We start from the raw sequence: 16,040 nt of genomic DNA on the forward strand, positions 1-16,040 counted from the left end.
GCGGTCAAGACCATTCTAGAGGGGGAGCGCCGAGCCAGTTGTGCGTAGGTGTCCTGCGGGGCGCGGGCTGAGGCCGTCCAGTTCCCCCTATTGCTGCACAGTGGTGCCTTCCGGCGTCGGGGACGCGCGAGGACGCTGTCGCGATTGGTGGGCCGCCGCTGGGGGCGGAGCCAACGGTGCCGCCGGCGGGAAATCTGCGTACTGCTGAAGCCGAGGTGAAACGCGCACTTTAGGTGGGCCCGGGCGGGGCTGGAGGGGGTTTGGTCGTGGTCGGCCGCGGGGGCGAGGGGGTGTAAGAATTGAGAGGAGCGAAGACAGGAGCGAGGGAAGAGGGACGGGAGTCTGTAGGGAGCGTTCACGCGAACCCGCGTCCCTGTTGCGCAGCCCGCCATGTCGTCTCCTGCATCTACCCCGAGCCGCCGCGGCTCCCGGCGGGCGGCCCCAGCTCAGCCACGTGAGTGTCTGGTCCCTGCTGTGCCCCATGGGGTCCCCGGGGAGGGCGGGCGGTGCCGGGTCAGCCCCCGTGCAGGCCCGGTGCCGCCCGCGCCGACGCCGCGGTGCCCTCCACCCCCACAGGCCAGGACCCCTTGTCGTCCGGAGAGCCGCAGCCGCTGCCCTCGTCGCCTGGCGCCGAGCCCCGCACCCCGTCCCGCGCGCCGCCCGCAGGTGCGCTGTCGGGGGTGGGACCCGGGGCGGGGGGTGGACGCCCCGCTGGGCTCCTTCCTTCCCCCTCCGCCCCGGCTCACCCGTGTGGATGCGATCCCCAGCGGTCCCCCTGGACCTGGACATGAGCTCGCCCCTGACCTACGGCACCCCCAGCTCGCGGGTGGAGGGCACCCCGAGGAGTGGCGTGCGCGGCACTCCCATGCGGCAGAGACCCGACCTGGGCTCGGCCCGGAAGGGGTTGCAGGTGGATCTGCACTCGGACGGGGTGAGTCCAGGGCCGGTCGGGGCGCGGTGGGGTGCGCGATGCGGGCGATCCCCCGAACCCGCTCCCGTCGGCTTTTCCTGTGCAGCCGGCCGCAGAAGATACAGTGGCGAGCGAGCAGTCTTTGGGCCAAAAACTCGTGATTTGGGGAACAGATGTAAACGTGGCGACGTGCAAAGAAAACTTTCAGGTGAGATACCATTTCTCCAGGCTTCGAAAATGTGAGAGCAAGTATGTGTGACCTATGTCCAAGTGCCCCAGTGTTTAGGCACAGATGCTTATGTGGGTCAGAACCATAGATGTAGTTTTTAGGAAGAAAAAATGTGCTTGTTTTCAAATTCTGACACTATTCCTACTATTATTTTTGTGTAGTCGAATTGGCTTACAATATCAGCAAAGGGATTCAGTTACAGTGATACATTTTCTTTCTGATTTGATTTCATTTTAGGTAATAAGATATTGAACATAGTTTCTTGTGCTATATAGTAGATCCTTGTTGCTTTTCTATTTTACATAAAGTAGTTTGTGTTTGTTAACCCCATACTGCTAATACATCCCTCCTTTCCGCTCTCCCCGTTCTCTTTGGTAACCACACATTTCTTTTCCATGTGAGTCTGTTTGTTTTGTACGTAGACTCATTTGTGTTATCTTTTAGGTTATATAGGTAAGTGATAGTGATACATAATACTTGATTTTCTCTAATTTACTTCATTAAGTATAATATTGTCTGCACTTATCTGTGTTGCTGCAAGTGGCCGATTTTTTATGGCTGAGTTGTATTCCATTTTATATAAACACATATATGTCACTGTGTGTGTGCCTGGTTTTTGTTGCCACGCCGGGGCTTTTCGTTGCAGTGAGCAGGAGCTGTGTCTAGTTGCGGTACGTGGCCTTCTCACTACTGTGGCTTCTCTTGTTGCAGAACATGGGCCCTAGGTTGTGTGAGCTTCAGTAGTTGTGGGGCTTAGTTGCCTCCAGGCATGTGGGCTCTTCCCAAGGGTGGATCTCATACTCTCTGCATTGGCAGGTTAATTCTTAACCACTGGAGCACCAGGGAAGTCCCATCACATCTTCTTTAGCCAATTGTTTATTGATGGGCACTTGAAAAGATACATGCACCCTAGTGCCGACAACTTGAGTAGCTGCTTAATCTATTCTCTACGTTTAGAGATTTCTTCAGCGTTTCATTGATCCTCTGGCTAAAGAAGAAGAAAATGTTGGCATAGACATTACTGAACCTCTGTACATGCAGCGACTCGAAGAGGTAATGAAATGTGCTTACCTAAAAATTCAGGTTAACTGTTGTAAAAACAGTTAGAATATAATTTGTTTGTTCTATTCTATAGATTAATGTTACCGGAGAGCCGTTTTTAAACGTAAACTGTGAACACATAAAATCATTTGATACAAATCTCTACAGACAGCTCATCTGCTACCCACAGGTAAGAATTTGGCTTTGACCTTGGCAGACTACAGTAAACATCTAGAACACCTGCAGGGTTTCTGGATAGCAGTCTTCTCAGTAACAGAATATGCCTGCAGAGTGCCCGTGTGTATGTGGGCACTACAGGGGATGAGAGGATGGGACAAATTGAGAGCATAGTAGTGAGGAAGGTGTGTGTGTACACTTACGGCTGATTCTTGTAGTACAGTAGAAACTAATACAATACTGTAAAGTAATTATACTCCAATTAGAAAAAAATAAGTGAACATATAACCATCATATGACACACCAATTGCATGTCTGGAAATTTATCCCAGAGGAACAAAAGCTTATGTTCACATAAAAACCTGTACACAGATGTTCATAGCTGGAATCAGCCTGATGTCCTTCAGGTCAGTTGTGGGCAAACAGCTGTGGTATGGCCAGTCTGGAACATGCCTCAGGTAAAACATACTGGGACTTGGATGGATCCCACAGGAGCAAAAGGTTACATACACATCTAAAAGGTAATGTTAATGTACGGTTCCACTTACATAACATTTGAGATGACAGAATTTTAGAGATGGACATATGAGTAGTTGCTTGGGGTTACAGAAAAGGAATAGGGGAGGGGGAGCTCAGTATGGTGACAAAGGGACAACATAGGGATCTTGCTGGCTTTGAAGGACTATTCAGTACCTTAACTATGGTGACAGATTCATGAACTTATGCAGGTGATAGAATTGATAGAACTTGATACACACACATATACATACAAGAGTAAATACACGTAAAACGGGGAAATCTGAATATAGGTGAGTTGTACCAAGTTAATATCTGCTTGTGATATTAGACTATTTGCAAAATGTTATCATTAATGGAAACTGGGCAGACTCAGATCTTTATATTTCTTACACCTGCATGCTGATCTACAATATCCCAATAAAAAAGGCAATGAGACTTTAAAAAAAAAATTTTGTAATAAATAGAATATGCCTCAAAGAGCCTTTTTTCCTTTTTCTCCTTTTTTCTTTGGCCTATGCCTCATGGCATGTAAGATTTGGAGTCCAAATGACTGGACCGCCAGGGAATTTACCCCCAAACTCCTAAGTCATGTTCTTTCTTTTTTAAGTTGAACACTTTTTTGTACATATTAACGTTGAAATCAAGATCTGTGTTACTTTTGCTGGCATGTCATAGTTTGATTGGCAGTGTTTCTTAGTATGTGCATAAGGTATTAGTGACTCACAATAGTGCGTTGGGTTTGCTGATGTGAAATATCTTGAATGAAAATGGTCACATGCCTGCCATGTCTTAACAGGATGTGTTAACCATACTACAGTCTTCTCTGGGCTTAAGGCCAGGCTTTATCAACAAAGCATCAGCTGTACTGATCCTATTAATAGCTGTAGGCTTTGGAGGCAAGCAGACTGGTATTAAGTCTTGATTTTGCTGAATTGCTGTGTAACCTTGGCTCAGTTTCTCAGCTTCCAAGCAGCCATTTCCTCATCTACAGAACGGAGAACAGGTGTTAACAAATTTGAGTAAGAATTATGGTTTAACCTACCTTGCTATCATTTTGATATGGAGAAAAAGATATGAAAGTATGGGCTTGTGTTACTAATTAAAAGCCTACAGTCATGCCAGCACGGCCTGAAGAAACTACTGTAGACACGCCTCTTTAAGTCAAGTGAGAAAGTGCTGATGTGTGAGATTGCAGCATGCCCAAGGGTTTGTGAACTGCACGGGTGTGATTTCTAGGGTAATGCTTCTGGATTATACCATGTTCTTTTGTTTTATCCCTTGCTAATGTCAGTTGCTTTATTATATTTAATCCTAAGCTAAAAATACAAGCATAGCTTGGCATCCTACGTTTGGTTTTTTAGGAAGTCATCCCAACTTTTGACATGGCAGTCAATGAGATCTTCTTTGACCGCTACCCTGACTCAATCTTAGAGCATCAGATTCAAGTGAGACCATTCAACGCCTTGAAGACTAAGAATATGAGGAACCTGAATCCGGAAGGTACTGTCTTTCCCCCAGTTTTATTGAGATACTGTTGACATATAGAAGGTAATGTTTTTAACAGCAGGAAAATACCTTGCGTGAGAGTCACTTCACCAGGGAACCTTAAAGGAGTTGCTAACAGTGACGGCGGTGGACTGTGAGTTGACAGAAACCAGGAGCAGAAACCAGGCTCTGTTGTGCCGTATGCTTGGAGTCCACCATACCTTTTTTTATTAGTGACAAATGAAATTACATAAAAGATACAACTTTTGACAGTTTTCTATCCTAAGGTAAACTTACCCAATGATAATAGTTTTAGTTACTTTACGAAGTATGCACTTTCTCAGAATCAGTATAGAAAACAGATCTATAAAATATGGTCCCTTCCCTGATACATAGGAGAAAGTCTGGTTTGGGAAGAAGGAGAAGAGGCAGAAGAACAGTGTAGGGGTCTCAGTCCAGGAGACGGCGCACTCTGGGCCCTGATCGGAAGGTTTGGAAAGCAGACCTGAAGCTTCTGTTCTTTATTTGGGGAAATGCTATATCAGGGCCCCAGTTATTAGTGGGACAGGTGAACCCCGCATGTATAGTGGGTGGTGGGTGTGGCTATAAAGAACATTATCACAAGCACATGGGCTGTTGCAGCTGCTTCATAAGTCCGGTCGTCCCCAGGCAGCCTTGGGCCAGCTGAGCTTAGTGCAGGTCAGTGGACTTGAGGGATTGAGAGGAATCTGGCTGGACACAGGAGGGGCATCCCAGGCCAGAGCTGAGGGTGCCCAGTGAGGTGTCGGTGCTCTGGCCACAGCGTCTCCTGTGACTCCAGCACCCCCATGCGGCCTGCGGTGAGGTCCTCCAGGGCTGGACAGCAGACCCAGACCCTTGGGGAGGCCCACACCCAGCTGGGACGAGCCACCTTCTCTCCGCCTTACAGACATCGATCAGCTCATCGCCATCAGTGGCATGGTGATCAGGACATCCCAGCTGATTCCAGAGATGCAGGAGGCCTTCTTCCAGTGCCAAGTATGTGCCCACACGGCCCGCGTGGAAATAGACCGTGGCCGCATTGCCGAGCCCTGCGTGTGCGAGCGCTGCCACACCAGCCACAGCATGGCCCTCATCCACAACCGCTCTGTGTTTTCCGACAAGCAGATGGTGCGTGCCCCCTCCACGTGCCCTGTCCTTGTTCTGCCCTTGCCGGGCCCTCTGAAGCCCAGTGTAACCTGCCCACTCGTGTAACCCTAAAACCGCGCTTCCTGACTGGGTTGACCTGGAAGGGAGTACCGTCCCGAATGAATTGGAAAAGCAGGCAGAGGGTGATGCAGGCTCACCCACCGCCACCCTGATGTGGCCACCCCACATAGGGGAGCATTACTCAACAATGCTCTCGTAATGGAGGTGAGACTGAGTTGCTGGAGACTAGTGTGTTGTGGTGAGCATAGCCGTCTTCCAGAACAACGTCCCTGGGGCAGTGGAGGTGCCAGGTATCTGGATGTCCTGAGATGTCCATTCCCCATCCTTCCAGATCAAGCTTCAGGAGTCCCCCGAAGACATGCCCGCAGGGCAGACGCCGCACACGGTCGTCCTCTTTGCTCACAATGACCTCGTGGACAAGGTCCAGCCTGGGGACAGAGTGCACGTCACAGGTGAGGGGCTCCACCGTAAGGCTTCTGACCTGGTCGGGGGCGCATGACCTGGGGCTGCTGTTTTCAGTGCCTGCCTCTGACCTCCAATGTGGTGCCTTCCCAGACAGCAGTTTGTCTTCCTGCTATTGTCCGAAATAACTAGTGAGCGACTTTAAATATATTAGCCTTTTGGATTTCCTTTCTTTTTAGGCTTTTGGAACAGGATTTTAGAATTTTTAGTCAAATTATTAATAAGTGTACATTCACTTAAAGAGAAATGAGGATTCTGTCTCACACTGAACACAGCAGCAAGCAGGCGCCGTGCGGAGGTGGGGGTCCCCAGTCAGCCTTTCGGCTGTGCTCAGAGCCCCGCTCCCTGCGCTCTGGGCTGAGAGCAGGCGGGTGAGAGGTGTCCTTTGTACCCTCAGGCATCTATCGAGCCGTACCCATTCGCATCAACCCCAGAGTGAGCAATGTGAAGTCTGTCTACAAAACCCACATTGATGTCATTCACTACCGGAAGACCGACTCAAAGCGTCTGCATGGCCTTGACGAAGAAGCAGAGCAGAAACTTTTCTCTGAGAAACGTGTGGAGTTGCTCAAGGAGCTTTCCAGGAAGCCAGACATCTATGAGAGGCTTGCATCTGCCCTGGCACCAAGCATCTATGAGCATGAAGATATAAAGAAGGTAACTGACCTGGAAAGGCTTCTTGCTTATGGCCAGGCCTGAAAGCTCAAGGTCAGATGGTGTGAACACCGGAAAGGCTGAGCCTAGGGTGGAACAGAGGCCGCACCCTCATCTCCACCCGCGGCTCACCCATTTCCAGGCAGGCCCCGAGTAGCTTCTGACATGCTCTCGTTCTCTGATCTCTTCACCATCCATGCTCAGCCCCCTGCCTCTCCACCGCCCACCTCAGGTGAGTGCTGAGACCTGTCTGTCCGTCTGTCCAGGGAATCTTGCTTCAGCTCTTCGGCGGGACTAGAAAGGATTTCAGCCACACGGGGAGGGGCAAGTTCCGCGCGGAGATCAACATCCTGCTGTGCGGGGACCCAGGGACCAGCAAGTCCCAGCTGCTGCAGTACGTGCACAACCTGGTCCCACGGGGCCAGTACACGTCCGGGAAGGGCTCCAGCGCCGTGGGCCTCACTGCCTACGTCATGAAGGACCCTGAGACACGGCAGCTGGTGCTGCAGACCGGCGCCCTGGTGCTGAGCGACAACGGCGTCTGCTGCATCGACGAGTTCGACAAGATGAATGAAAGCACGCGCTCCGTACTACACGAGGTCATGGAGCAGCAGACACTGTCCATCGCCAAGGTTAGCCACCCACCCGCTCTGAGGTCTGTGTGGGGGTGGGGGCTGGGGCCTGAACCACAGCCTCTGGACTTGCAGCTCCGGGGGCTGGCCAACACTCTGCTGTCAGGTCCCAGCCCATCTGAGTGGACTCTATGGGACCTGTGTGCTCTGTGCAGTACTAACCTCTAACGCCTGGCGCTCAGAACTTGAGTTTGTCCTAAGTCTCACGCCAGGGGTTTGGTTTTTGAGAAGGATGTAGCCACGGCAAATGTTACCCACCTCCATCCTTGGCGTGAAACCCAGTTTAGGCTTCCCCGGTGGATGCTGCAGGTACCAGGCTTGTGGTGCCAGGGGTCCCTGGCAAAGGCCACCCAAGGCAGGGGCTCTCAGCTCCTGCCGGCCTCACTGTGAGGCTGCTAAGTGCGCTATCTGTCCCTCCGGCAGGCTGGGATCATCTGTCAGCTCAACGCCCGCACCTCCATCCTGGCAGCAGCAAACCCGATCGAGTCTCAGTGGAATCCAAAAAAAACCACCATTGAAAACATCCAGCTGCCCCACACGCTCTTATCAAGGTATGATAGCACATGTTCATCAAACAGATGGTTTTATTTTACTTATCTGTGGAAGGTTCAGGGTGAGGGTGAGAAGGAAATAACCAGGATTAACACAGCCAATCGTCATCTCTTCATGGCGGTGTGGTCTGCATGTCTGCTCAGTCATGGGTCCTGAAGTGAGGACCACGCGTTTGCTCACCTTGATGCATGCTCGTTTCTTGGAGCAGTTGGGGCCTGTGTGCTCCATTCTGTCAGAAGCCCACCTCTTGCTGCACTCAGTCCTATAGCCGCTGTAGACAATCAGCAAAGTGCAGAGAGCAGCTTCCTGCAGTAGACAAGGGTCTGAGAGTGGCATTTGTGGGAGGGGAGACGTGACGCAGGCTTCCCCTCAAGGATGGATATTTCATAAATGGGTTTTAGAATTTGGTTCCTTCACTTCTTACACAAATAGTTGCTTTTCCCCAGCACAGCTAAATGTGTTTCACTCACCTCCTCCAGTCTTCAGAATCACAGCAGTGTTTCCCTCGGGGGCCTCCTGCTTCTGACTTACCTTCAGCGCCCAACACTTGTTCCCAGGCAGACTGAGGGCCAGGGCAGGAGACCCGGGGGCCTGGGCTCCTCAGGCCACCTGGGCCGGGCACGCCTGCGCCCTCACACAGAGGCCTCAGGTGCTTGGGTGTTCTGACTGGGAACCGTCACCGTGTCTCCTCAGGTTTGACTTGATCTTCCTCATGCTGGACCCCCAGGATGAGGCGTACGACCGGCGCCTGGCTCACCACCTGGTGTCCCTGTACTACCAGAGCGAGGAGGAGGCACAGGAGGAGGGCATGGACATGGCGGTGCTCAGGGACTACATCGCCTACGCACACAGCACTGTGATGCCGAGGCTCAGCCAGGACGCCAGCCAGGCCCTCATCGAGGTACCTGCGGCCCGAAGTGCTGCTGGGCCCTGCTCAGCTCTGAAACGGTCTTTAGTCGAGAACAACACTGTCTTCTACAACTGTTTTCCTTCCTGTGTTGCAAAATTGACTTTTCCAAGTGTGGAAGAGGAAAAAGGATTGATTTCTACAAGTTGTGCGCTCTTTTTATATTTAAGTTCTTGTAAGCACGGTGTATTTAAGACCAGGATGCCTGAGTTGAAATATCGGTGAGGCTGCTAATACTTAGTGACTTTGTAGTTCTGGTCTCTGAGCTGCGTTTGCTCATTTCTAAAGAACTGGAAGTATTTTACGTTCACTTCTCAGTACCTTTTAAGTGGGCAGCAGTGCCTGGTGACACATGCATGGACGTTGTGACACTACGAAGGTTCCTGGTGCTTCTGTGGGTTTTTCATCCTGACAGTCCTGAAGATGCTCAAGTGACTGTTACAAGTGATTCGTAGTTTTCCCTCTGGGTCATCATCTTGAGAGAATTAGGTCATCCACACGCCACAGTTTACCTTTTGTGTGCTCTGTGTCAGCGCCCCTTGGCCTGCTGCTATTTGATCCTCCCAGGGTGTGAACAGGCCAAGTCCTCCGCTCCCTCCCCAGCACCGCGATCCCCCCACAGGTGCCACCCCTCCCCCGGATGAGGGTGGAGGCCTAAGGCTAGACCAGCTCTTGCTCCCCTCAGGACTTCCCTCCCTGCAGTCACCATGTGAAGAGTTAGCCTGTCTCCTGTCTTGCAGGCCTACGTGGACATGAGGAAGGTTGGCAGCAGCCGAGGGATGGTGTCTGCATATCCCCGGCAGCTGGAGTCGCTGATCCGCTTGGCAGAAGCCCACGCGAAAGTGCGGTTTTCAAACAAGGTGGAGGCCATCGACGTGGAGGAGGCCAAGCGCCTGCACCGGGAGGCGCTGAAGCAGTCGGCCACCGACCCGCGGACGGGCATCGTGGACATCTCCATCCTCACCACAGGTCGGCCTCCCCCCGACGTGGGTGCTGCCCTGTCTCGGGTCAGAGCCCCCATGACCACGCGATGGGCTGGACGGAGACAGACGCTGGCGCACTCCGCCTAGCTCTGTCCCACCCAGCTGTCCAGGCACGGAGTGTTCAGGCCACCGCCAGGGGGGCTCTGCTCCTGTGTGGACTGCTGGGCTGTGTCTCAGTGGCAAGTAGCGGCTCTGAGCTTTTATAAAACTGGGGACAGGATTCAGACCTCACTCTGACTTTGTGTGTTCTGGCATTCAGCCACCATCCCCTTACCTTGTCTGGTGACAAGACTAAAGATTATTTTAGACTAAAGTTGATTTATGGCTGAAGAAATACTTCTAGAGATTTGAAAGGTGTTCCCTTCCTTATGGGAGAAACATCTTCATTGCTTTCTCTTAACTCAGGAATGAGTGCCACCTCTCGGAAGCGGAAAGAAGAGTTAGCGGAAGCATTGAGAAAGCTTATTTTATCGAAGGGCAAGACGCCAGCCCTGAAATACCAGCAGCTCTTTGAAGATATTCGGGGACAGTCTGACATAGTAAGTGTTTACACGGACATTTTGTTTGTTTAATAGTTTTCTTTTCCCTTGATGCTGCTTTAAAGTTTTTTTTCCCTAGCTTTCCCCCTTCATTTACTGCTTGAGTAATAAATGTAGATACAGATAAAGAAGAGAAGTAAGGTCCCCATCCACCATCTGGGAGTGATCACAGTGAGAATTTTTTCAGTCTTCTGTGTGGGTGTAGATGAGTGGTTTTGAGCGGAGTCAGTGGTTTCTTTTTTAATCAGTGACAGTCTTAGCTCTCTCTGTGACACTGAAGCCACTACGACATGTTTGCTCTGTCTCATGCCTTCCCCATCATGTACTTGACTGTTGGTGGGCATTTAGAGTGTTTGCAATTTTTGGCTGTTATTAGGAAAGCCAGGTTCATGGCAGGGGCTCTGCTGGTTGGGACCAGCCCTTGCCTGCTTTCCTGACACCCCTTTCTTGGCCCCACATGACCGCTGAGTGGTGCACACAGACCAGGGGCCCCAGGCCTGTGGTGCTTAGCATCGGGCCCTTTGGGGGAAGAGTTGGAGCATGAAATGTGTGTCCAGCCACCCAGAAGGCAGGAGACTCCGGTGGTTTCTGAACTTGGGCTCCTTGTGTGTTTGGGGAGGGCAGCTCCAAGTGTAAACTCTTCACTCTTACCCGAAGGCAATCACCAAGGACATGTTTGAAGAAGCGCTGCGCGCCCTGGCGGATGACGACTTCTTGACAGTAACTGGGAAGACTGTGCGTCTGCTCTGAAGGCCCAGGAGCAGCATGCTCCTGGCCCTACCACCAGCAGGAGGAAGGGCGTCAAGGTCATTGCTTGGCACCATGAGAATTTGCTCACGTGGCTTCAGTTTTCCTGGGAAGCCTGAGTATTCATCTGTTGATGCTGAGTGAAGTATCCTGGGCTGTCTGTGAGTGTGTGGCAGATACTGTTCCTGGAGCACCAGGGCTGAGTAGCGTGTCCCTACAGACAGCAGGACACGCTCTTCTCTGCAGACTGCAGTCTCGGTCCTGGTCTGTGCTGGACTCTGTCAGGTACTGGAGACACGCAGGTGTTCCCATCCCTCCCTGTGAGGAGGCGATGGGCCCCGCTGAGTCCTCCAGGCTTGTTTTCTTGCCTACAAGAGGCTGGTAACAGTGGGGTTCCATGTTAACTTGTATTGCTTTGCTCTAATGTGTAAAGCTTCTTCCTCAATAGGTGATAGAATAAGTAATACTTGGTTATCTGGCATTTTTCACTAAGAAAAAAGCTTTAATAAACACTGCTTTTATGGAAATTCATGATGCTAATTACTTTCTATAAGTCACTAATAAGTTTCATCATATTTAAAAATTATTTCGGTTTTAGCAGTCATTCTCATAAAACCACTATTGGCTGCAATCTCAGGCAGAAATACGACTGTAACAAGTAATCCCTGAAACGTGTCACTCTGTGAGTTTGGCCTTTTTATAACTTAGAGTCACTATTCATTGGGAAAGTGTCCGGACCGAATTGAGTGCTTAAAAAGCATTACATTGGGAGTGGGGGGTGGAATTTGAGGTCACCCGAGCAGTGTCACCTTTGACTTCCCCTGAAGTAACACATAAATGATGTTTTTCTGAACTCTAATTCAGTAACAACATAGAACTGAAGGCTGCAGATGAAGTTCGATTTTAAGGGAATTTGAGTCGAATGAACCCAATGAGGGTTCTGTTGTGCAGGATCCAAGTTTATTAGGGCACATTTCTGGTCCCTTTTGGTCTGGGGGGGTCCCCAAGAGCCGGGGGCGGGTAGGGGGTTTGTCCTTTTGGCAGAGCCGGGACAGAAAGGTCTACAGGCAGTGAGATGGAGGAGGAAGAGTGCGTCTCCCTGGAGAGCTCTGCCAGACCCAGTTCCAAGAGCTGGAGCTGGAGGGTGAGCGTGCGGACTCACCCCCAAGTGCTGGGGCAGGAAGGATGGCACCTTCCCAGCTGTGGAATGTGGTTTGTTGAGCATAGGTATGGGCGGCCCAGGCCAGGGTCCTGGTTCCTCTTCTTCCTGACCCATGCACCGGGCTGGCACGTGGTCCCTGCCCAAGTGTCCCTGCAAACGAAGAATGTAGGTTTTTCTTGTTAGGACGGTACAATTCAGCTTAATTCCTACAAGTACATGTTTCAAATGCTATAAAATAATGTAATTGAATTTGAATTTTTCCCTCTAATTTTCACCCAGACTTGCTAGTTGGAGCATCCTTACTGGATTTAGACACAGACACAGATACTCCTAGCATCTGTTATAAATATAACCACCTCCACCCAAGGAATCAAAGATCAGCAAGACTGAAGATGCTCAAAATGTAACTCTCTTAGAATGAAGTTAGGAAATGTTTAGTTTAAGAAAGTGCTGTTACTTATTAAGTCTGAGGTAATTTCTTAAATACCTCTGCAACTCAACTTTTAAAACTTTGAAGTTTCAGACTTAAAAAAAGTTGTTACTGCTGCTGCTGCTAAGTCGCTTCAGCCGTGTCCGACTCTGTGCCACTCCATGGACTGCAGCCCACCAGGCTTCTCCGTCCATGGGATTCTCCAGGCAAGAACACTGGAGTGGGTTGCCATTTCCTTCTCCAATACATGAAAGTGGAAAGTGAGAGTGAAGTCGCTCAGTCGTGTCTGACTCTTAGCGACCCCATGGACTGCAGCCTACCAGGCTCCTCCATCCATGGGATTTTCCAGGCAAGAGTACTGGAGTGGGGTGCCATTGCCTTCTCCCAAAAAAGTTGTTAGATTAGTATAATTCTCATTGACCCTTCACTCAAATTCCTTTGTTAGGCTTTCTCAAATCTGCTTTTAACATTCTCTATAAAATTTTAATTATTTAAGACACTTAGACAGGATGCCCCTTTACTTATAAGTATGTCCTTAATACCATTTATGTCCTAAATCCAGTAGCTTTCATATAAAACCACAGAATTACTCATAAAAATTCAGGGACTTTCCTGGTGGTCCAGCGGTTAATGAGTGCTTCCCCTGCAGGGGGCATGGGTTCAGTCCCTAGTTGGGGAGTTAAGATCTCACTGCCATGCAGTAGCACCGCCAAAATTAATTTTTTTTTTTAAGTTATTCATTACCTAATCTACAGACATTCATAATTCATCAAATGTCTCAATAATGCTCATAGTAAAACTAAGAAATTCATGTTTCTGCTTTAGGATCACAAGTTGCATTTAGTTTTCATGTCTCTCCTCTTCAGTCTTGAGCATTCCTCAGTCTTTTCTCATCTTTTTGTGACTGACATTTTTAAGGAGTGCAGGCCACTGCTTTTGGAGATGTCTCTCAACTTGTGTCTGTCTGACATCTTTGTGGTTGGATTCTGGGTACTCTTTGGCAGCAGCAGCACAGGTGAGGCTGTGTCCTCAGCGCATCACACCAGGGGGTCATGAACCTGACCTTTACTGCTGAGGTTGAACTTTATCACCTGAGTAAGGTGGTGTTCTCCTCGCTTCTTCATTGTAAATTGTTTGGGTTTTTTTTCTTTTTAAATTAGAAGTATCTTTTGAGAAGACAATCTGGGGTGATGTAAATATTCTGTTTCTTGTCAGATTTTGAGAGTATGTTTGAACCCCAAAGATTTTATTGATCTGGATAACTACAGTGGTGTGGTGACTTAACCTAGAGCTAGACACCCTGAAGTGTGAAGTCAAGTGGGTCTTAGGAAGCATTACTGTGAACAAAGTTAGTGGAGGTGATGGAATTCCAACTGAGCTATTTCAAATCCTAAAAGATGATGCTGTGAAAGTGCTGCACTCAATATGCCAGCAAATTTGGAAAACTCAGCAGTGGCCACGGGACTGGAAAAGGTCAGTTTTCATTCCAATCCCAAAGAAAGGCCATGCCAAAGAATGTTCAAACTACTGCACAATTGCATACATCTCACACACTAGTAAAGTAATGCTCAAAATTCTCCAAGCCAGGCTTCGACAGTCTATGAACCAAGAACTTTCAGATATTCAAGCTGGATAGAAAAGACAGAGGAACCAGAGATCAAATTGCCAACATCTGATCACAGAAAAAGGAAAGGAATTTCAGAAAAACATCTGCTTCATTGACTACACTAAAGCCTTTGACTGTGGATCACAACAAACTGGAAAATTCTTAAAAAGATGGAAATACCACATCCCCTTACCTATCTTCTGAGAAATCTGTGTGCAGTTCAAGAAGCAACAGAACCTTACATGGAACAACTGACTGGTTCAGAATTGGGAAAGGAGTTCATTAAGGCTGTATATTTGTCACCCTGCTTATTTAAACTTATATGCAGAGTACATAATGCGATAAGGAGGGCTGAATGAATCACAAGCTGGAATCAAGATTTCCAGGACAAATAACCTCAGATATGCAGGTGATACCACTTTAATGGCAGAAAGTGAAGAGGAACTAAAAAGCCTCTTGATGAGGATGAAAGAGGACAGGGAAAGCTGGCTTGAAACTCAACTTTAAAAAACTAAGATCATGGCCTCTGGTCCCATCACTTCATGACAAACAGATGGGGGAAAAGTGGAAACAATGACAGATTTTATTTTCTTGGGCTCCAAAACCACTTCTGACAGTACGGTGACTACAGCCATGAAATTAACAGACGCTTGCTTCCTGGAAGAAAAGCTATGACAAACCTAGACAATGTATTAAAAGAGACATCACTTTGCTGACAAAAGTCTATGTAGTCAAAGCTATGGTTTTTCCAGTGATCATGTATGGATGTAAGAGCTGGACCATAAAGAAGTCTGAGCACCAAAGAATTGATGCATTCGAACTGTGGTGCTAGAGAAGACTCTTGAGAGTCCCTAGGACTAAGGAGATCAAACTAGTCAATCTGAAAGGAAATCAGTCCTGAATATTCATTGGAAGGACTGATGCTGAAGCTCCAATACTTTGGCCACCTGATGCAAAGAGCCAACTCACTGGAAAAGTCCCTGATACTGGGAAAGATTGAGGGCAGGAAGGAGATGGGGGTAACAGGATGAGATGATTAGATAGCATCACTGACTCAATGGACATGAATTTGTCCTGTGGAGGACAGAGGAGCCTGGCGTGCATTGATGGGGTAGCAAAGAATTGGACAGGACTTAGCGACTGATAACAACAACCCTTAAATATCAGCACTGATCATTTTAAAACAAATCACATTACTGCAATCTGGCAATGCCACACGATTTCACACTACATATCCTGTTCTTAAAAACCTTTCCAAGTTTGCCTATTCTAATACAGAAACTCCTTGTCATTCATAAGTAAAACACTGCAGGATCTGGCTCTAGCTGTCTGGGACCTCAGGGACACAACACTAAAACAACACTTTCAGTCACACTGGATTTCCTCTGGTGGCCAAATAAGCCCATTACTAAGGCCAGTGACAGATACCAGGGCTTCCCTCTCAGAGGCCCATTCCCCAGGCCCCAGGCCCTCCTCTTTCAGCCCCCAGCCTCTGCCTGGGCTCTCTCCAGGCTTCACAGGACCTCTGCCCCATGGTCTGAGCTGCAACCCTCTGAAAGGGCCCTTCCTTCACTGCCCGCCCTAAAGAACGGGGCCAACTCTGTTGCTCTTCTTCTGTTGCCCCGTTTGCTTTTCAGTACTTATCATGATGGGAAAGTGTCTCATGTATGTATTGTTTAAGTCTGCTATTTGTCTACTTCCATTAGCACGTAAGCTCCATGAAGGCAGGGACTTTTTCCAAGCCAACTATAAATTTTCCAGATTAAAAGAGCAATTTATAAAACCTCATGGGCCTCATGATCATTGCAGCATTATTC

The 16,040-nt window shown here is 49.0% G+C and overlaps 1 protein-coding gene across 2 annotated transcripts; it reads left to right on the forward strand.

The window, feature by feature from the left end:
- The first annotated feature begins 129 nt into the window (after positions 1-129).
- On the forward strand, positions 130-11,556 carry MCM4 (minichromosome maintenance complex component 4). 2 transcript variants are annotated; one of them, XM_061438713.1, is made up of 17 exons: positions 130-215; positions 385-454; positions 577-666; positions 768-931; positions 1,017-1,118; positions 2,097-2,192; positions 2,275-2,370; positions 4,238-4,376; positions 5,290-5,510; positions 5,881-6,001; positions 6,409-6,668; positions 6,932-7,297; positions 7,721-7,848; positions 8,543-8,750; positions 9,497-9,725; positions 10,145-10,278; positions 10,936-11,556. In XM_061438713.1, the coding sequence occupies exons 2-17, from the start codon at positions 391-393 to the stop codon at positions 11,026-11,028; spliced, it is 2,511 nt and encodes an 836-aa protein (XP_061294697.1). In that variant the 5' UTR covers positions 130-215; positions 385-390; the 3' UTR covers positions 11,029-11,556. The 2 variants fall into 2 exon arrangements, with proteins under 2 accessions (XP_061294697.1, XP_061294696.1); XM_061438712.1 differs by having other exon boundaries at positions 147-233.
- The last annotated feature ends 4,484 nt before the right edge of the window (positions 11,557-16,040 follow it).

Source organism: Bos javanicus, chromosome 14 (genome assembly GCF_032452875.1).
Source record: "Bos javanicus breed banteng chromosome 14, ARS-OSU_banteng_1.0, whole genome shotgun sequence".
NCBI lineage: Eukaryota > Metazoa > Chordata > Mammalia > Artiodactyla > Bovidae > Bos > Bos javanicus.

Coding starts and splice junctions, on each gene's coding strand:
- MCM4 (XM_061438713.1), top strand. CDS start 391: ATGTCGTCTCCTGCATCTACCCCGAGCCGCCGCGGCTCCCGGCGGGCG. Junction 6,002..6,408: donor GGACAGAGTGCACGTCACAG/GTGAGGGGCTCC, acceptor TTGTACCCTCAG/GCATCTATCGAGCCGTACCC. Junction 9,726..10,144: donor CATCTCCATCCTCACCACAG/GTCGGCCTCCCC, acceptor CTCTTAACTCAG/GAATGAGTGCCACCTCTCGG.